This window comes from Equus przewalskii, chromosome 4, assembly GCF_037783145.1.
Source record: "Equus przewalskii isolate Varuska chromosome 4, EquPr2, whole genome shotgun sequence".
Taxonomy (NCBI): Eukaryota; Metazoa; Chordata; class Mammalia; order Perissodactyla; family Equidae; genus Equus; species Equus przewalskii.
In genome coordinates this window covers 90,843,662-90,864,968 of record NC_091834.1, presented here as the reverse complement: position 1 = coordinate 90,864,968, position 21,307 = coordinate 90,843,662, and the positions used below count along the sequence as shown (strand labels likewise).

The following is a 21,307-nucleotide window of genomic DNA, read 5'->3' as shown; positions in this document are numbered from 1 at the left end:
CAAGTGTGGGAATCATGGTGTGAATGAGATTGGCTTGGCTTCTGAATCAATGATTTTTTCACTGTACTACACTGTCTTCCCAAAGGGCCACTGCAAAGGTGGGGTTCCTGGAGCCCCACTGCCCTGGAAAGATTTGAGTTTCCTTTTTATTAGCATCTGTAAAGTGAAAAATTCTGCAGCAGAGGGAGAGAAAGTATGCATATTATATATATATATATGACTGCAAATTTAACCAAAAGAAATTATAGTTGACAATTAATTTTAAAGCAGTAGTTTTGCTTCTATTTTTTATTTTTAATTTTTTTGCGAGGCCTTTTTTAAACGTTTATTTTAATTTTTTTTAAAGGTATGCTTTTTGGTGAGGAAGATTGGCCCTAAGCTAACATCTGTGGCCAATCTTCCTCTTTTTTGTTTTCCTCCCAAAAGCCCCAGTACATACTTGTATATCCTACTTGTGAGTCCTAGTTCTTCTATGTGGGAAGCCACCACAGCATGGCTTGATAAGTGGTGTGTAGGTCTGCACCCAGGAACTGAACAGGTAAACCCCAGGCCGCTGAAGTGGAGCACATGAACCCAACCGCTACATCACCAGGCCAGCCTCATTTTTTGCTTTTAAAAAAAGAGATTGAAATAAAAAATAACAATAAACTTTTATTTAAAAATGAAGTATATATTAAATACGCCCCAATCTAAATAAGTACAAAAATTATATTAAAGGTGCTCATGTGCCAACCACCCTGATATGTCATGTTATTGTTTTACATTTTTCTTTGCATTAGGTCTTTCTTTCAATCCATAAACAAACAGAGTATCATAAAAATACATACTATCGGTTGTTTTTCTGCTTTGTATTATATTATCTTTTTACTTTTCATCACCTGTATCAATGCATATACTTTTATAACTTGCCATTTCATCATATTTAAAAAATGTATTCATATTGATATATGTAGATTTTAAATTGTTTTATTTGATATAGAATATTACAATATAAATATGTGCTAACTTACTTTTTCATTTTGAATTGATTTCTAATAATATATTATTTAAAATGCAGTGACCATCCTATGCCTGTGTTCTTCTGTGTTGCAGGGTGTATATGCAATTTCATCTTTACTTGATCTTAAAAGATTTACATTCCCCTTAGGAATATTTAAGAATCAGTCTGTGAAAAGGGCCTAAAGAATTATTGTAATATTGTAGGTATGATTGGCCTCTGTTGCTTTCAGCTTTAATGCCCCAGTTGACTTGGAGACAGGAAAAGTTTAACTTTAACATCCTCTCTACAGTGTTAAATAACTCACTATATAAATAAATCAAAGGGGAAATTTTAAATTCTTAGAACTGGAAATACTATTTATCAGAATTTGCGGGACACTGTTAAAGTGGAATTCACTGAACAATTTATGACTCTAAATTCATTTATGAAGGGAAAAAGTGATTGCATACTAATAAAGAATTCGATGTGATAAACTAGAAAAAGAATCCAGAGTAGAGAACAGAGAAACAAGAAAGAATAAAAATAATAAAGACAGAAATCAGTGACAAGGAGAATAAAACAAACAAAATGGATGATTAACCAAGAATAAAATTTTAAAAAATGATTCTTTACCGAGGTAAGTAAGAGAGACAAAGTTCTGAGAGAGTGATTTAAAAAATAAATAAATAGGGGAAAGTGAAAGGATTGCAACTACAATGTTTTCCCCAGCTCATTCTTCCTCCGTGGCACCCAGTGTGCACCTGCTCAAGGCGACCTTTTCCCCTCCAAACTCTAATTGACCCACTCCCCTTGGGTCTTCTCAGGGTTTGCTCATGGTTTTAACTTTAATTTCTAAGATCTATCAACCTCCCTCCTCACAGAGAGAGTGACATGGAATAAACAGAATAAATTAGATTTCTATTATTACTAGAGCTGGTTACATTTATATTATGATTCCATTTAGAAACATTACAAGTTTTTGAGAAAGATACACATATATTCCACTTATACATAGACCACCTAGGAAAGACTATAATTCTGAAGAAGGATGTACAACACGTGAACACACAGATCTTCAAAACTTACGAATGTAGTAAAAAACAATCTTTAAGAACCAGTTTTAAAATAAATTTGTAAGAGGTGGTTGACTCTGTAGGGGTGGAAGTGTTTTCCTCTACCGAATGTGGGTTTGTCTGGCCAGAGAACGAATTAAATTCACATGAGACAGAATAGCAGGAGAAAATTAAACAAAGCTTTATGAGGACCATGGCCTGGGGCCTTTCTTCCTGAAGGAAGAAAGGGCACCAAAGAAGTGGGGTGCACAGAGTGGTTATATACCCCCAAACAGGGTGTTTCACATAGGATTGAAATGTCCCTCCCACAATAGTCACAAGATTGCCCTGTCGCACAGCACTTGATGGACACAGCAGATAGTGGGTCTGCTATCTCGGTGGGCGTAACAGGAGGCAAGTCTATTGTCTCAAGCTGGGTGGTCACAGATGAGCACAGCAATCAGTTCCTAGCCTAAGGAAAGATGCTTAATCCTTAAGGAAATGCCAACGTTGGAGGGGGAGGGAAGTCAGTTACAGGAGGTTACCAGAGAAGCACAATAAACAAATGCAGATTTAAGTCCTTGCCTTCCCCATTGATTAAGAGTTTCTAGAGATAAGGTCATCTCCTTTCTTCTTCCTAGTCCAGAGAGGGAGGCACCTTTACCGATATTTACCTTACAAATGTAAATGTCTCCTAACAAAGGGCAAGCAAGTTCTACTTTTCAGTTGGTTTCCTGTCTGCAAAGTAACCAGCCACAAATAGTCATCATGCCAAAGAGACATATCTTGGGGTGGCCAAATCCAGGTCCGAAATGATGTGGGGTCGGTGAGCCGAGGAGTCGAAAGAAAGATTTCTTGGACTCTCAAGATCTGGCAGTAGTGCTCTTTTATTTAAAGAATAGTGTAGCATGGGGACAGGACCCATGGGCAGTCAGAGCTTCTGCTGCTGCCATGGGAACAGGACCCATGGGCAGTCAGAGCTGCTGCGTGGGGACAGGACCCATGGGCAGGCAGAGCTGCTGCCGGCATGTTGCTGCTGCTGCTTCTGCTGCAAAGTTGGGTGGAGAGTAAGGCTAAATTTAAGGCATAGGTATGTGAATTATCTCTTTACAAGACAAAAAAAAAAGTTAAAATGGTACCAGTGCTGGTAGGGTCCAGCCATTGGACGGTCCCACAACTTTTAGATAAGAATCAAACCGGATTGAGTAAATGGCAGAAGTCACCGCTTACATATTATCCTCAGCTAAAGACAAAAGAGGAATTTGCCGGGGGTGGGGGGGGGTTGGGGGGATGGTCAGTTACATGAGGTTGCCATACAGTAAACAACTTAAATTCTTGCCTTCCCCATTAAGAGTTTTCATAGATAAGGCCATCCCCCCTTCCTCCTGGCGCAGAGAGGGAGGCATGGAGATTTCCTTCACAAATGCAACTGTCTCTGCTCAAAGGGCAAGCAAATTCCACTCCTTGGAGCCTGCTTCTCATCTGCAGTTTTAAAATTAACCAGCCTAAAATCCTCATCACCCACAACTCACATTATTACTGTTCAGACCGTAATAAATTTGTCTTTAAGTTCAAAAAATATTTTCGTTGTCTAAGAAAGTTCTTAAAATAACATTCTGGAAAGACGTTTACCCTTAGCATTAATTGTACCACCACAATTAGTGATAAGACTATGTTTCATTTTGGCAGAAGATTCATAAGGAAGAAATTAACTGAAATTTTAGCAGACAGAATTGATTTGAATCATAGGGAAGACTTTTCCCAACTTCACGATCTGTGAGATAAGAAAATAGGCACTGAATGAAAACTCTGGTATGTTCTTTCAAATTATCTTTGAGGAAAGGACAGACTTACGTGTGAGTTATATGGGCTAAGGGAAAGCAAGTAAAGAGACTGGGAGGTATTTTTTAGTTTCTGAATAAGAATAATCTTTTCTGGTTCTTATATTTTGTGGTTTATGCGAAACCTCAAAAATTGATTGAAAGAGAGGCACTTTTTCTTGGTGTCTCCAGTCCTAAGCCTGAAAGAGCTAAGATGAAGGTCACGTAGGTGAAAATAGAATATCTTGCCACTGGACTAAGACGCTGCAGAGACAGTGTAGCAGACCACCCGAGGGCAGATATTCAAGCCCGATGTCTGTGTCTGGGCGGGTATCTGTTACCTGGTCAGCTGAGAAGGCTGAGGGAGTTTTATGACCGGCAGGGCAGCTCTGCCTCAGACACGAGAGAATGTTACCAGAATCTGAACTAGAATGTATCTGGTCTGATTTATGATTTCATTGGGATTCTAAGAAACAGGTTGAGCCCTTCAGTTAGTCATTTCTTGAGCAAATAAATATTGAGCACCTTCTAGGTGGGAGCAATTTATGTACCTAGGCACTGAAAATATAAAACTAAATAAGAAATAATTATTTCTTTGAAAGGCTTATATTCAAAGGGGAAATATGACTTAAACCAATTATTCTAGTTCCTTCTGACAAGTGCTATAATGGATATATGCATAGAGTGTTCTAGAAACAAGAGGAAATAGAATTTGCTGCTTCCTCTAGATTTCACTTTTTAATTTTTATATGAAAAGGCTAAGTATTGAAAGAATTAATGAGAAGTTTAGCCTCAAAGTAAAAAAAGAGACTTTTAAGGGCTCTATGCTTATTTTCTTCAAGCTTTGCAAATGAGGAGACAAGTATTTGCTTTTTATCATATATAACCAGAAATGCCCCCTCAAATAATTCAATGTACTGAACAGAGTTGAGCATCCCTCTACCTGATGTGTGTTTAAGGAAGTTTGTGCAGCTGACAGATTATTTAGGGATATCCAGAACACCTAATAATGCTTTAAACTGGAAAATTGGCCTTTTTAGTGTAGTCCACAATTCTGAACCACCACATCAAGAAGATAGCCCTGAAATCTTCCCCCTTCCAGAGACTTTAGAAGTTCTGGGCTGAACATAGGAGTAATACCTTCATTCCCCTCTTGTCTTCAGCTATTTCCTCTACTCAGTTTCTTCCTGGAACATTAGGTGATGGCCTGACCCTAATAAAAAGGATAATTGTGCTTATTGTCAGAGCTGAAGGTTGTCAACAGGAAGACAGACTGTTGGGCAATGACTCGGTTGTGGAAATATCCTTTGAGCATCACAATCAGATAAGAAGGAGAAAATTAATCTTCTTAGTGGGATGCAGGTTTTGCTGAAATACATCTTAGAGATGAAATCAGTGCTGTCAGGATAGGGACAGTCCCTTCCATCTGTTTCGCTAAGATAGTTGGGTCCCACCCCCATTTACTTTTGACAGGTCTAAATCTCGCCCTCCCTAGCTAGTCACTCAAGCTGGAAAAACTGCAGTTTAGCTGACATGTATCTTTCTTCCTCTTTTTCTCCCTCTCTTACCTCCAGTTGTTACCCTCTCTGTTTAGCCAAGCACATGATAATACTCGGTCCCTTTATGTGTGCAAAATAATTAATGAGATATTTTTCTCTGTTCTTTTCATAATTGCTCCTTGAACAGTTATGCATATGGGGCCCTAAACCTTTTGTCAGAAATGGAATTACATTTCCATTTTCAAGTCTGATTAGTGGCAGAGCCAGAATAGAATTCCTTATGCACCATATCTTATTTTGACTAACATTGAAAAAAAATTTGCTAAGGTAAATGTGCTTTAATATTAAACATCTGTTTTATTTAAAATGATGCCAAGAGTTCTGCCCTTTTATTTTCATGAGTTCCAAGTTTTACCAATGATCACAGTATGAGGAAATATTATTACTGTTAAGTGGCTCTCTTTTTTCATTTGTCAAAGATGGTGGCCTCACCTCCTCACACTTCAGGAATATTGTGAATGGGAGGGAAAGTTGATTGCATTCTTCATTAAAGCATGTGAGTTCCTTGGATGGACAAACTGTGTATTGCTCACTCTGTATCCACAGCCCTTTGTACCATATCTGGTATAGCAGGCATTCAATAAGGCAGGCTTGTTGGGTAAATGGATAAAAGTTAGATGTTAGAGGGTCTCGCCTGGTGGTGCAGTGGTTAAGTTTGCACGTTCCGCTTCGGCAGCCCGGGATTCACCGGTTCGGATCCTGCGTGCGGACCTATGCACAGCTTGTCAAGCCATGCTGTTGTAGGAGTCCCACCTATAAAGTAGAGGAAGATGGGCATGGATGTTCACTCAGGGCCAGTCTTCCTCAGCAAAAAGAAGAGGATTGGCAGCAGATGTTAGTTATTGGCTAATCTTCCTCAAAAAAAAAAAAAGTTAGATGTTAGAGAAAAGGTGCTCTATCAAACCAAAATAGATACGTCTATTTGTAGGGCTATAGTAAACCTGGTTCTAATCATGTAACAGTTTTAAAAAAATGATATATAAAATGTTAAACATTTTTGTTGGGCTGAGGAATCCATTTATATATTTCAAATTTTAATATGGATCTGTTTGATCCAGGAAATTCACATAATAAAATAATAAAGATTCATTGGACCCCTGACTCAGAGAGATGTTGCCCTGTTGATGAACACAGTGGCTTAGTCCTTGAAGAGGTTTTGGATGTTCTTTAGATGGAAGAGAAGAAACTTGGCACATGAGAAACCATAAACCATCAAAATTTTATGGATGGAACAGGGTTCTGGGATTTCCAACCGAAGAAGACAAGGCAAAGCCAGAGCATTAGGAAGCAGTGGGACAAGATGTGCAGAAAAGTGCTTTCTTGAGTTTCCTAACAGGCAGGGAGCAGTGGAAAGGACCTCTCAGGGAATTATGGGGGTCTTCTTTAAAAACAAAACAAGTATTTCTCTTTCCTTCCAACACCACACTCTGCCTTAGGGCTTTAGGGAAAGCTAGTAGGAAGGTGACAGAGTCTTTTGTGACAAAATGACTGAAGCACCATTCTAAAACTGGGAAGATGATCACTCCATCTCCCCCTGCACTCAGAAGTTAGAGTGAGTATTGGTAAGCCCGTATAGGAATGGGAATTTTTCTTGTTTTCGGTGGCTGTGCTAGAAGTGGGGACTTGGGTACATAGGGGATCCCCTCTCATTCTTCTGTCTTGTGTCCCCTGGGGACAGCCATGTGCTTGTGGTGGGGTCACTATGCTATCCATTTTTGTGCACATCATCCTCTCTTCCCTGAACTAGTCACTGGATCTTCCTTAAGGGCTTGACATTGAAATCTCCTCAGTTTGGTAAACAGAGTAGGGATAAAGGGAATGGGATACAAGCTAAAAAAAAAAAAAAAAAAAAAGCTGGCATAGACGTAGGGGATGTTAGTTCTGCAAAGTGATGTCATGTCTCTTCTTGAGGGCCCAGTTTTTCTAAGCATTGGGATTAAAATTTAGTCAAGAGTGTTAAGAATCATCTCCCACAGCATGCTGGTGTTCACACAAATAGTAATCAACCTATAAATCAAAATTGGGGAGAGTTTATTATGTGAGCCAATCGGAGGACTATCTAGCCCAGGAGAACACCTTTACCAAGAAAAACAGTCCTCTGAAGATGCAAGGTGTACAGCGTGGTTACATATGACAGGAATATCTCTTTTTACTGCAGTCACAAGATGTTTCACTGGCACAACAGGCGAGTGGTCAGCAGGTCAGTGGTCACAAGATGTACACACTAGGTCACTATGACCCTTAGCTTCTGGGAAGAAATGTTTATCTTTAAAGAAATGCTGATTTGGGAGGGAGGCAACATCCCTATCTTTAACGGCATCATTCTTGGCTTTGGGACATTGTACATGTTTAAAGCAGATGTACAAGGCATGCTGGATGGGCCACGTCAGGCCGTTCTGATAAACAAGGTCAGGCTTCCTTATATACCCCAATATGTTAACTTTTCTTATTGATTTTCATTTATTCATCACTGTGAAATAGCATGCTAGCAGGAAAGTGGGCACAGTTTCCAAGGACTGACTATGATTCTTCCTTCCTTTCTGAAAGGGGGCAGATACCCCAATTTAAGACTTCTGTCATGTCATTCTTTGTCAAAGGATCCCACTCTGTGGAGTCCATGTTCCTTGGGACGCCTGCCACGTCACTGGACTTCCACAGTAGGTTTCGGAAGGTGGAGGGCCACTTCTGTTCCCCCCCAAAATTGTCTCTTTATAAGTAAGGGTGCCTGTCATGATCTGAGCTAAATATTTGTTTTGAGTAATTTGATTAAGTTGATTTAAAGTATGAATGAGCGTTTTGAAATCTTTCCAAAATTGTTTGCCTAGGAATCTGACGTTGGAGGGAGATTGACCACTGAGCGCTGGATGTGCTCGGGTGTGGGGTCAGGGATGGGAAGAAGGTGGCATTGCTGCCATCAGAGATGGGGAGGGGAGATGTACAGAGTGTGGAACTTCTCTCAGGAAACGCCAGGGACCCCTGACCCCACAACCCCGAGCAGACTGGGACAGGAAATATCTCCACAACCTGGAGAAGCTGCCTACTTGGAATTCAGGGAGACGGGGACCCCATTTTCCCCTTTCCTGACTTTTCTGGCTCTTGGGCTACTCACCAAGCATAAGAACGACTACAACAGACAACACAACACTGTGTGACATTTGTCTCACTCCATGACCCCCTTAGACTCTCCTTAAAAGTGGGATGAAATGTCTGTTCAGTATCTCCCACAACTCCTGGAATGGAGATAAGCACATAGCAGGGCTTCATGTTCAAACATTGAATTAATTACATTATGCTCTAAGATGGAGTCTGTGGAGCCCGTTTTCATGTCTTGTTCTCAATGTTACTATGATTTATGTATAATAATTTATCATTTTCTCATAGAGCTCCTCTACTGGTTTTGGTGGTTGCTAATATATTACTTAGAAACTCTCCTGTCCTTAGACACAGAAGAGTTGGGAGGAGACAGACAATTTTCAGATTCTGTTTCCCGGGCCAGTATCTTGGATGTGAATTCCCTCTTCTGAGAAGTAGGTGAGGTGGGAGGAGATGTTGCTAGGAAAACTTCTGGAATATATTACAGTTATCTTCTGGAGAACTGCCAAACAGCTTCCAACTCCGCTTATGTTTTTTCCTCCATTTTCTAAGGCTGGATTCAGAAGTCCTTATTTGATTTCATAAAAATACTTAGCTGTGGGTGAGCCCTTGCTCAGTTTCTGTGCCCCACAAGGTAGATATTGCATGTCCTGAATCGTGCACTGTGTGAGATGGCCTTCGCAGAAGTTTCTTGCGTTAACACTAGATGTGGCACTCATGTGATCTGCCTTCACCATCCAGAGCTTCATGTTTCGATTTACACTTAACAAAAAAAAGCCCACATTTGCAAAACTCCAGGTGGATTGCATCTCAACAGGAGTTGTTGGCCAGGGCTCCCAGAGTCACCAGCATACAGCCAGCGGCTCTTTCTAAAAGGTCCTCCCACTTGATACTCCCTGCCGGGTCTCTGCAGGTGCATCTCCTTTGGTTAGGTTTTAGAATAACCTGCCTTTCGTATTCCTCTACTCTCTTTTTAGAAATCATGTATTGCAAAGTCTGGTTTCTAATGTGAAGCGTCGCATCTTCTATATCTGCATTACTGTACTGTGTCTAATATACAATTTTTTTTCATGTTTTCTTCAAAATGTTAAAATGCTTCCTAGGAGTGTTCAGTTTTTAGGTAATAAAAAGTGTGACGGTCAAGTTTTCATGCTGACTGAACTTGTTCAGTATTAGTTTTTTCAATGCCATCTATCCATCTGTTTCTTCTCCGTGTCCACTGTCCACGTTTGCCCATTTCTCCTCATCTCTACCTCCAGATTTCAAAGAAACACCTTTCCTCTCACTTTGTTGTAGTTCTTAGAGTTGAACAGTAGGTGGCAGTAAAATTTCAAGCTCAAAGGACCTTCAGGGGCTTCCTAACTCAAGCTGATTTAGGAGGGTGTACAGAGGAACGGAAGTACATGCTAGTGGTAAAACTGGTATTTTCGAAATGCCAAATATAACTAAACACAGGAACTTATTTAAAAAACACAGAAGATTTTTCAAGTACAGCTCCTGCGAGGATCATCGGGTATGTATTTGGGTAGGAGAGTCTTGGAGAATAGGAAATTATGAGCGTGAAGGGAATTAGAGCAAATTTACATCAAATGAAGACCTTGCCAAACAGCCTTATTATTTGAGTTCTGGGACTTATTTCCTTACCTCCACACAAACGTCCGTCTCTCTCTCTCCTTCCTTGGATTTTGCTCTTTCTGCACCCTCCCCTCTGTTGGTGGTGAATGTTACCTTTGAGGCTGTTTGGCATTCCCTCAGTGGGTCTGTGACCACTTGAATAGAGAATGCGTTTGTCTTTCTCTCATTTCAATGCCACTTTGTGTGGTTGCTGTAACTTTCATCTCTCTCCCTCTCATCCTCGCCTGCTCTTTTTACCGTATGTGCTTTGTTCATTGTCTTAATAGCAATATTCTTAATTAGAGGGAGGAAGAGCAGACAAAGAGAGGATTGAATCAGTGATGGAGATTCTTAGCGCCAAGGGATTTCTGGTTCTCTTTTACCTAGTTAGAGATATTTTGCGACTACAGTAATGGTGGTTAAGATGTTACGTAGATCTATGATCTCACTGTTTCTCCATCAAGCCCTCAAAATGATGTCATAGGCGGGACATAGCAGTCTTTCAGGCAATGCACATGCTTGAGGGAAGCTCGAGGGAGAAAAGCTGTTGCTCAGAGATGATCATCTCCAGCCGTGCTTTCAAATCACAGGAGATCTTCCCTTGGCTTGCTTGATTTAAGTAAAAATTCTTTGTCTATCAGTAGTTTGAGGAAATAAATTTGTGTGGCATCATCACATCAAGGTAAAACAGGAGAAAAATAAAAGATGGTGTTTCTGCAGCAGTGGGGTGTGTGGACTCTTGACATATCCCTGGAAGGAGCGTCCAGCTGGGAAGTCAGTTTCCATTTGGACCACGTCTCAGGAGTTTGTTAACAGATAACTGGAAATAATGATTCAGGCGGGGAATGAGTCCTGGGGAACTTGGCTCAGGACTGAATGTTCCTGATGTTCTTCAGTAGAAAGAAGAACATTAGCACATGATGGGAGGCTGTTTTATACAAAGATTGGACTCCACCAAAGTGTGAGGAAGCTGGATGAGATGAGCTCAGGGAAGTCTCAGGGCTGTGGTAATGAGAGGGAAAAAATAAAGTTGAATGACAAAAGAAAGAGGGCAAGAACATTCAGAGCTGATATAATGCTAGGGACCAGAGGCTTCTCTTTTCCTTCTTGACTAGGATGGATGCTCACCCCATGCTTATAGGAGGTGGTGTTTTTGCTGTGGTCCTCATCCCCAAAACTGGAGGGTAAAGATGAAAGGCAGGCATAAAAAGGAAAATTGATAAAGTACATGTAGAGAGAGAGTTGCTGTCAGTGTGTGTACTTCTTTGTTCCCCAACGAGGACTTCACAGCCAGGGAAGAGTTTGTTTATTTGTAGTGTGCTGAGTGGAGTGTAGAGGTAGCACAGCTTCTAGCTCACCCCAGCATTCCTCGTTTGTTTTCTGTTATAATTTTATGATGGTAACCGGGAAATGAAGGTGCCCCAGCCTCTCCAGCTGGGCTGTAAGTATGAACATCTCAGAGCTCTCCTCCCCATCCATAGTTTTAGAGAAATACTCCATTGCTGAGTATTTTCAGAATATGAATCTCTACACTTGTGCCTATTTAGACTTGGCTCTTACACCTGTCCTGTATATTTATTCCAAGCTCACCTCTATGTGGTGACCCATCCCTTGGCTGACTCCTGACCAGGTGATAGTTTAGAAATGCTAAATAGTTGTATATGTGTTAGGGACACTGGAAAGGGAAATTGACATTCAATGGTGGATGATTCTCTCCAAAAAGTAATAGACCCATGTAGGATGGGTCCCCAATATTTGTCTAATCTATCTTTAGGAAAGACTCTATCTAAAATGGATAGTCTATTGACCTCCTATCTATTTCCAAGGAAGGAAATGATACAGACATTCCAAGGCAGAGCCAACTAGAAAAGCCATAGATCCTATTGAATTAAAGCCATGAGATGAAAAGAAAAGCAAAATATTACAGAGGCTTTCAAAGAAAAACAGGAGAATGAAGATAGTTTCATTTAAATAAAAAAGAAATTGTCTAGGATGAGCTTGTAGGGTTAGAGCATTTCATGGAAGGGGCCAAGAAAATGCATGTACTTAAAATATGTTGCAAAGTATTATACCACATTATAAAGGCTGAAATAGTCATGATGCCCATCATCTCAGTTCTAGGTTTATTGATTACAAACAGTAAAACATCATGAGAAGTGCAATACTTCTTAAAGACGTTTTTGCCTTCATAAATATAATACTCTTTTGCTCTTATGGATGTATTACTACTTTGCTGCTAGAAAACGGAGCACGTTTTTCAGTGTCCCTAAGCATTGTAATTGATCTTCTTGAAAGATTAGAGGCCTTGAATGGAAACTTGCTGATGAAAGTCAATCTAAATAACTATCTTTGAGTTTCTTAGAGATTCCTTGGGTCTTAGTGACTGATGACAGGGTCTAGATGTTGCTTTGTCCAATACAGTAGCCACCAGCCAATGTATGATTTGTGTCTCTGTCCCTCAGATTCTTGATGTCTACATACATTAATCTTATAAAATGATTCATTCCAAAATGTTATAGCTGTATTTAACTGGATAATTTCATGTTATGAGATTTTTCCTTGGAAATCCCCCTATTCCAGAGGAGAACAAACTGACCCCCTTAGTGGCCTTGGAGACATAGCCTGAAGCTGACTGCCTAAAACACAGATTTTTTTTTTTACGTTTATTGCTTTATTTTAAGAATTCAAGTGACTCTTGCTTTGGGTCCATAATATGTTGGTTTCAATTTAAAAATAACATTTTAATTTCTCTCGGTTAAGTTATATATCCCCCATCTAATAATAGTGTTTTGTTTTCCTGGGGCTTCCGTTATTTTTAAGTTCTTGTGTGTACCCTCACTTGAGAAGCATTGCCTTCAAATAGAAGGAGAGAATATTCTACTGAGCAGAGTTAACATTGGGAAGGGGACTTTCACCAGCAAATCTTCAAGTCAAAATTCACAGAGAAGTCAATCAAAATGAAAAAAAGCTGAACAGACTTCCACAAAGCAGATGCTTGAATGGATGACTAAATGAATGGATTATTTCTCAATGCATTTTTAATTGTTCGCCTCCTCTTAATTTTCTGTTTGCAGCAGAGTGGTGACACAATGGAAAGAGCCCTCAAGCTTTTTCTATAACTTACTAGTTCAGAGACCCTGGGCAAACCTTTGCTTTTTCAACTCTGCTGTCGTCTTATAACTATTTCTTGATCATCGTGTTTCTTTAAGTTTCTGTTCACAGAGGCTCTATTTCCATCCCTTCCTCCTTCCTCCCTTTCGATCTTCCTTCCTGCCTTCCTTCCCGTTTTCCGTTGCTAAATTTCATGGAGATCTGTTCACAGATTTTACCTGCTTCGTGCCATAGTTTTTTGGCGTGTTCCCAGCCTACATTTTGTGTGTCAGTAGATCCTTGACCGGCTTTCTTTTTGGGGTATTTTGTGTGTGGGTGTCATGCTGGTTCCGTTTTGTTCATCCTTCATATTTGCATTGGGTGAGTCCTTTTTGGAACCGCTAATTTGAGATGGATAATTAGGGATAGTAGGTTGGTGTGTTTCTGGAAGCTTGACTTTGGGTCTGTTGTCTTTAAACTCTTTCTTAGTAGCACTCTCCTCTGGGATTTGATTCTCCTCACAGCAGGACCCCTGGCTCAGAGTGGAGGGCCTTCTGTCGTAGGTTCTGTGGTGCATGGGGTAGCTCATGTCTCTTAAGATGACTAGGGTTGAAACACTCTCTCTCTGTCTCCCTGAAACTTGTCCGGTTTTTCCTATACTTGGTAGCTCTTCTTCATGTATGATGATTCCGGTTTATGGGCATCTTCTCATTTAGTTAAAGATGATATTTCCTTTCCTATTTCTCATTCTCCCTGTTATTTTCCATGAATTTCAAAAAGAATTTAAGAGCAGAGGAATTAATGTGAAAGTTTTGCAAAAATAGTCTTGAACTTGTCTTCTGCCTTTATTCTTGCTCCTTTATAATCTGCTTTCCACAGCCTGCCCATTCAGAAACCCAAATGAGAATGTGCAATGTCTCTGCTTCAGATCCTTGCTGCATTTAGCTTACAAGACAAATTATAAGCCGTTTGAAATGGCCCCCGCCTCTTAAGTCTCTAGTCCTAACTTTTATTACTCCTTTGCATTTTAGCAACGTTGGGTTACTTGTATATCTGATCACATCTTATGAAGTTTCATATCTGTTCTCCTTTTCATAAGCCTTTCTGGAATTCATATGCTTCTATCTGGAATTCTTCTCCTTTCTTTTTTACCTAATAAACTTCTACTTATCCTTCAGAGCCTAGTCAGATGGTTCTCACTTTCTGGAGCCTTCTTTCACTCTTTTGGAACAGAATTGGTCTCCTTCACTTCCTCGCTACCTCTTTACTTCATGTATATTTTGATCATTACATTTTTTCACGGAATTGTAATCATTTGTTTACATCTTTTTCTTCTTCACTGGATTATAAGTTCCTTGAAACTGATATCTTGTTCATCTTTGTATCCCCATCACTAGGCACAGGGCCTGGTACTTAATAGGGTCTCAAGTAATAATTACTCCTCTGGTTTGAATCAACACAAATGGAAAGATTCAAACCTGAATAATAATTATTAAGATTTAATAAAATAAGACAAACTTTTTAAATGCAGGACTTGAGTTTTTGTTTTTCTTGTTTTAGTTTGCTGAATCTGAATGAAATGTAAATAAAAACATAAAAAAACCCCACTAAAACAAATAAAACAAAGCAAAATCAAATATAAATATTCTATAGACTGTAATAAAAGACTAGTGATGAGGAAAGAAGAGAGGAGGAGAACTCTAAATTCTGGAGTTACTTGAGTGCTGGTAATAATTTACCCGGTGAGAGCAGATGCTAGCTCCAAGATGAAGTGTGTTTGGAGGAGAAATAAACAGTCAGGGGCAAAACCACAAGTCTTTCAGGTGCAGTGGGAGGAATAAGCAGTGAGCTCTCGTGCATTTATTCCTCAGTTGTCAGGCTGAGGAAGGTTATCTGTTCCTGGGATTCAAGCTCTCTGTTTTAAAAATAACTACTCATATTGCTGATTTCACGATATTGCTTCTCTCCTAAGCTAAGTTCTGTAAAACTTTTTATGCCCATTTCCAGCAATAATGGATGATGTGCATGTCTCAGTCATATAATTTAGTGACTCGTTACCATGAAAGGTGAAATACTGAGTGAGGATTGAAATACTCCATATGGCTTAAAATTCCACAAATCCAGGCGTGTGGGAGACATTCTGCACAGAAACTCAACGTGGCTCTAATCCTTAAAAAACACTCTGAAATCGATAGTTCTTCCCCACTGCCTGGATGTATCGCAGAATGCAGCCCCTTGGGACTTTAACGGAGTCATCTGGAGTTTTTCAGATTTAATATTAGTGCTTTGCTTTTTTAGAAAGGCAGCCAAAGCCGGCTTCACGGGCCCTCTACCTGAGACATTCAGCCATCCATTGCCATGGACTTTTCTTTGTCCCTATAGCTCTATGAGAAATGAATTGCAAACAGTCCAAGATGTGTTTTTGCTTACTTCCCATCAGAAAACACCTGGAGTGGAGATGTTTCCTTGTTGCTCACTCTTCTATGCCCTAGGCAGCTTAAGAAGTTATCTCATCTTATTTCACTCTTTAGACTCATCTTCCGATCCCATTTCACCTCTATTCAAAACCTTCTCCCCTTTGTTTTTCCTAATCGTTTAGGCAGACTGTGGGTATCTCTTTGCTGGGTACATTGGATGTGTTTTGGCTCTGAGACTGCCCACGTTGTCACAAATCTGGAGCTTCAGGTTCATTCCCTAGGCTTTCCCCACGCGGCTGGCCTAGGAGGCAGCAAACTTATCCTGAAGGTAGTTTGAAGGTGACATGGTGACTTTTTGAGGAGCCCCAGAATGTATCTGAGTCTGAACACTGGTGTGGTGATATTGAAATTAATTCAATTCAATACATTTTATTCAGGTCCTGGTTTCCAGGGAGCTCAGAACCTAGTGGGGAAGACTGGTATGGGACAGAATGGAATAGGAGAACTCGAAGGAGAGGATATGTCAGCACCTGGGGAGCCCAAGTGGTGTTTGTTAAGGAGCCAGCTCTGCAGTGATGACTTAGAACTGCGTTAGGTTCCCTCTCACTGCTCTCTGTGTCCATCTCCCAGATGCCCATTCTCTCTCCACAAAATCTTGGGACCCTCTGTAGTTTTCACATGCAAAAGTTTACTTGAAGAGACCTGTAGGGTTCAAACAATTTCACACTTTGCCACTAATGGAAATTCAAGGCTATCTCACTGTTACTGCTGTGTCTTTATACTTTACTATTTCCTCACATGATGGACAAAAACATTACTGATCAGTAGAGAAAGTAAAGCGGGGGACCAAGCATCCCAAAGTAGGTAAAATTTTCCTTCAACCACTATGCATCCCCTGAATCATTCTTTCCCCAACATTTGTATTAGTTGTATCAATGAGAGCTTTATTACCAAATTCTCGCATTTGCCTTTGGTCATCTCCCTGTTCTGGGCTCTGGCAGGCTGATCAATTAGAGGAGAGGACTCCTCCCAACTGATTTCTTGCCTTTCCCTTCAAAATCCTAACACCTCTGAATATGGTATTATGCATCTCTTTCTTCCAAGAAAAGAATGAGTTGGTAGTCAAGACTATATCTTTCAAGATTGAGGGGAATTCATCTACAAGGTTTTGTGTGTATTCCTCAACGTAACTCAGTTAGTAGTCAGCTGGGGAAGTAAACAAGATTTTTATTGTGAAAGGGATTGGTATGATGCTCCATTGGTATCTTACTACCATAACTAGAGCTGATCCTCAAATGGTATGCAAAAGTCATTGATTTGTAAACATTCTGTGGGGCCCCAGTGGTCACCCTCTTCCCTCATCCTGATTCTCAGAGGTTTAGGGACACAAGGCCAACACATTGAAGGTCTATGTCATGCTCACTCAAACATTAAATTCCACAAAGCGTGGAAACAAAAAACAATAATGACAAGGTTACGTGCTATTTCTTTTACTTCTGTCTCATTTTTAACTATTCAAGTCGATTTCTTTTTATGTATAGATGCTCAATTTAGTGCTTATTTACATCCTTAGCATTTTCTCTGGAGGCGTGGCCTTGGGCACTTAGTGACATCACAGGATTTCATCCATTACCACCTTTCTATGAGTTTTCTTTCTGTGTATGGTAAATCCAGACTGAATTAAGTTTGCTACAGTCCTGTGACACCATTCAGTAGATTGACATTTTACCAACACCTACCACTCAGCCAATCCAGGTAAGCTTTGGGAGTTATTGATTGGAATATACCATGCAACCAACTCATTAATTACACCATCTATTATATTGAATTTCTATTTGACTGAATTTGGGGGGTATAATTTCCATGAGATTATTCTTGATCGTTGTTATAATTATCAGATCACTTACAAAAGATTTATCATGCTTATTATTTTATTTTAGGTCCCCAGTCTCTTCAGAAGATCACGGTAAGAATCCATCTTACTTATACTAATTGAGGATTAAAAGTTGAGCTGTAGCCCTTGAATTTCACGTCAGAGGGCAGAATTATTTAAGAAAATGTCTCTAAAATGTTTGCCTTGTATTTTTTTAGTGTGGAATGTCAAACACCTTAAAAATCTTAATTCTTCCTAGCTAAATTTGATATCTTGTATTATCTTCAAATCTGTTACAACCATTTTGGTTGACAAATATTGAAAAGTTTAATGAATTCTGCCTGATTTCTGTCCCACCACTAGATGCTTTTTGTGACTTTGGGCCAGACATGTAACTCTTCTGAATCACAGATTTTAGTCTTTAAAAATGGGAATTTGTAGTAGATATTCCCAAAAGTCCCTTCCAGATTGGACATTAGGATTTACAGAGGGTGTTATGAGTCTGAAATGAAGCTAATTGGTAGTGGTGCGAGTTGTTACCCAGCTCAGGGGAGTTATTTGCATTTTAAGAGGCAACTATTTCATTTAAAGGATAAGATGTATAGTTTTGTCACATCTAACCTTCAGAGTTGTCTATTTATTCAATCAGTCATTCAAAAATGTTCATTAAGTGTCTACGATGAGTCAGTTATGCTATATAATCGTGTTATACAATTATGCTTTATGGGACTGTATGCAGAGACAATGTGGGGTATGATACAGAATTATTCCCCTCGAGGAGCTTTATGGGTCTAGTGGAGAGTTGGGTGGTGGAGTGACACACTTACTTAAGTATAAAGCAAAATGTGATTAATCTTATAAAAGAGGGATAAATGGGGACTCCAAGAGTCCTACTGGCATTCCTCTTCATGCAGTCCCTAATTTAGCTAAGGGCGCCATTATTCATTGAGCCAGCCAATGAAAAGACTATGAAAGCTGTTTTAAGCTTCTCTCTTCATCCTCTCATTTCTTCCTGGTCCCTCAATCCTATCAACTCTGTTTTTTATACTTCTTTTATCTCTATTCTCTTTTCTATCCCCATTGCTTTAGTTTAGGGCCTCTCCATGTCATACTTGGATTTTTAAAATTGTCTTTTAAATGGTATTCATACCTCTAGATTTCCTTCCTTAGTTCACCGTGTACCTAGATAGAACCAAACTGATTGTTCTGTAGTAAAATTCTACTCCCATTGCCCTGTAGGATGGAATCTTTTCATTTTTTCAATAATTGTATTCAGCTTTCCAATATCGTATTTTAACATGGACTAGAAAGTCCTAAATGATAGACTCTTTGTCTTCCTCTACTGCTTATTGCTTCTTTTGGCATCTTTCCCTCATCTCCTACCCGTGCTCTGTGCTCTGCAGGCCATGTGGCACTACGTCTAATTTCTGGAACTTGGCAGTTTATCATGTGTCCCTGCTTTTATACATACTGTTCTTTCTGACAGGAAGTTACTGCTCCCTTCTGCCAAATAGACAGTTTATACTTAACATTTGAGAACTTGTTAATCATCTCATCCTCCAAGAGAGCTTCCTGACCCACTTATTGTGGCATCAAATATTTTTCCTCATTCTAGAATTTAACACACAAATTTGAGGCTTGATTTACCTGTCTCCCCTGCTAGGCTGTGAGTTCTTTGATGTAGATCCCGCAAAATAGCAAACACGCAAAAGATGTTTATTGAATGAATGAATGACGGAGATGGAGAGGGAGTTTTCGGCAGGCCTGTTCTGCAGCTGCATCATGAAATCTGTCCCGATATTGGAGTGAAGGTATATCATGTTCTATGAGGAATCATAGGCAAATTATGTTTAGGCCTATTAAGTCAGAATCAGGCAATCAGCCACCTAATGATGACATTTTGTTGTATGCTAGTTTGCTCGTCTGTGTTGGTATGACTAGGTTTTTATTGCATTTAGAGGTCCTGGGCTGCCAGGTTCAAATGATAACTAGAAACTTGTGTTTGGTTTTTATTGAATTAGGGTTCCTCTTAATGACCTTTGTTGGCTTTGGCCTTCCTATAAATAAGAACTTACACCCCATTTCCAAAAAAAATGTGAGTGGGACTTCTGAATTGCAATTCTATAGTCCACTAGGAATTCTTAAGAGATTATGAGCGTCTGAATTGCAATTCTATAGTCCACTAGGAATTCTTAAGAGATTATGAGCGTATGTTGGTGTCCTTAGAAGTCCTGAAAGGTGACTTGCTCAGTATTAATGGCACTTCAGAATTGATTATTTTACGAACTGGTCTATGTGAAACATTATCCAAATTAAAAGGCTTTCATATTTTCATGGCTTCAAAAAGTTTATTATATGTACATGACACTTCGTTTGAGTCTACAATGTCCAAAAATTATTCAAATATGTAACGTAAAATTATAATGCTGATTTATCTAATCTTATCTAATTTTTCATCATCTTCTAGCCCATGAATCCTTGGAAAAACATTCTTTTCCTTTTGTTTATCCTTTATTTTATTTTCTACCTAACACTCAAACTATGTTTTCTTTTGTTTATGCGTTTTTCATTGTTCATATTTACCATAGTTAGCATAAAACCTTTTGAATATTATATCATCAAGCTTACATTTGTACACAGTAATGACATGCAGTATGCTTGTCAGAGAGGTAAGAAGTAGCATTTTTGCTTTCTCAAACTCATGGGTAGAAAAATTGGATCACATTGGGAAAATGGATTGTGCTATTGGAATATAAAGCCCTGTGCCTCCTGATTTTCTGTGTTGTTGATTTCCAGCAATGATCTGACATCTCTCCCTAACTACTGGTCACTTCAGCTATCCCCAGCAGAGACTTCATTCTTGAGAAATCTAATTTTCCGAAGTTCAATAACCCTGGCATTCTCCATTCCCACAGATTACCCTTTCATTGACTCTTACCCTCTTAGTGTCAGTTTCCTTGTCTGTAAAATGGGGCTAATCAAATCTACCCTGCCCACCTCAAGGGACTGTTGTGAAGTCAGATGGGAAGTCATCTGTGAAATCAGTTTCCAGTTTATTAAAAGCATTCCAAACATAAGGCTGTTACCGTCCGAGCAGTGGATGAACCACCGTGGGTTTAGTAGTGATGATGGCTTAGCATGGTGTACTGCCTTTGAAAAGGTAAAGGGTGTGCAGGAAGGGGTGGAGTGAGAAAGGTTCCCTTCAACATTGTCATTAACTGTTACATTTTCATTGGAAAGCTGTTGCTATCTAAGTGAAGAAGAGTAAAATGTTGAATACACAATTAGTTTGTAGTTCCAAAGTTAAAGGTTCAGTTTGTGATTAGATGTGTGGTCATAGAGAACTGGCAAGACAAGGCATAAATAAAATGTAAAATGTTTCTTTTTATATAATAGAGTATCTGAGTCACTAAGAATAAGGGCTGAAGTTTATTGAGCACTTATTATGCGGAAACACTGTGCTAAAGCACTTCAACTACGTTATTTCATTTCATCTTTCACAAATAACATGACAGAGTAGATGTAGTATCCTCAGTTTTATAGTTGGAGAAACAGTCTCTGAGTACCTAAATACCTCACGGAAGCTCACACAGCTATTAAGTGCTAGAGTTAATTTTGACACCCGGTGCTAACACCCAGCTCTTCTTCTCTTATCCACCGTGTTCCCACAAAACAAAAGAAATGATTGTCAGCATTAAGTTGAATCGGAGAATTATAGAGAAACATTCTTTTCCCTCTAACAAGAGTTTATTTACTACTGCATAAGTAATTACTTTTTAATGACAAAACAAAACAGAACAAAAATAACAA

At 39.4% G+C, this 21,307-nt stretch overlaps 1 protein-coding gene across 12 annotated transcripts in view; it reads left to right on the top strand.

Moving 5' to 3' along the window:
* DGKI (diacylglycerol kinase iota) overlaps positions 1-21,307 on the top strand; it is a 424,664-nt gene that overhangs the window by 356,634 nt on the left and 46,723 nt on the right. For all 12 annotated transcript variants that reach the window (XR_011539629.1, XR_011539628.1, XM_070617836.1 and 9 more), the window contains one exon: positions 17,565-17,590. Coding sequence is in view for 10 of the 12 variants with exons in the window: in XM_070617836.1 (XP_070473937.1) it covers positions 17,565-17,590 (26 nt within the window). In the remaining 2 variants the exon portion in view is untranslated. The remainder of the gene's footprint in view (positions 1-17,564; positions 17,591-21,307) is intronic.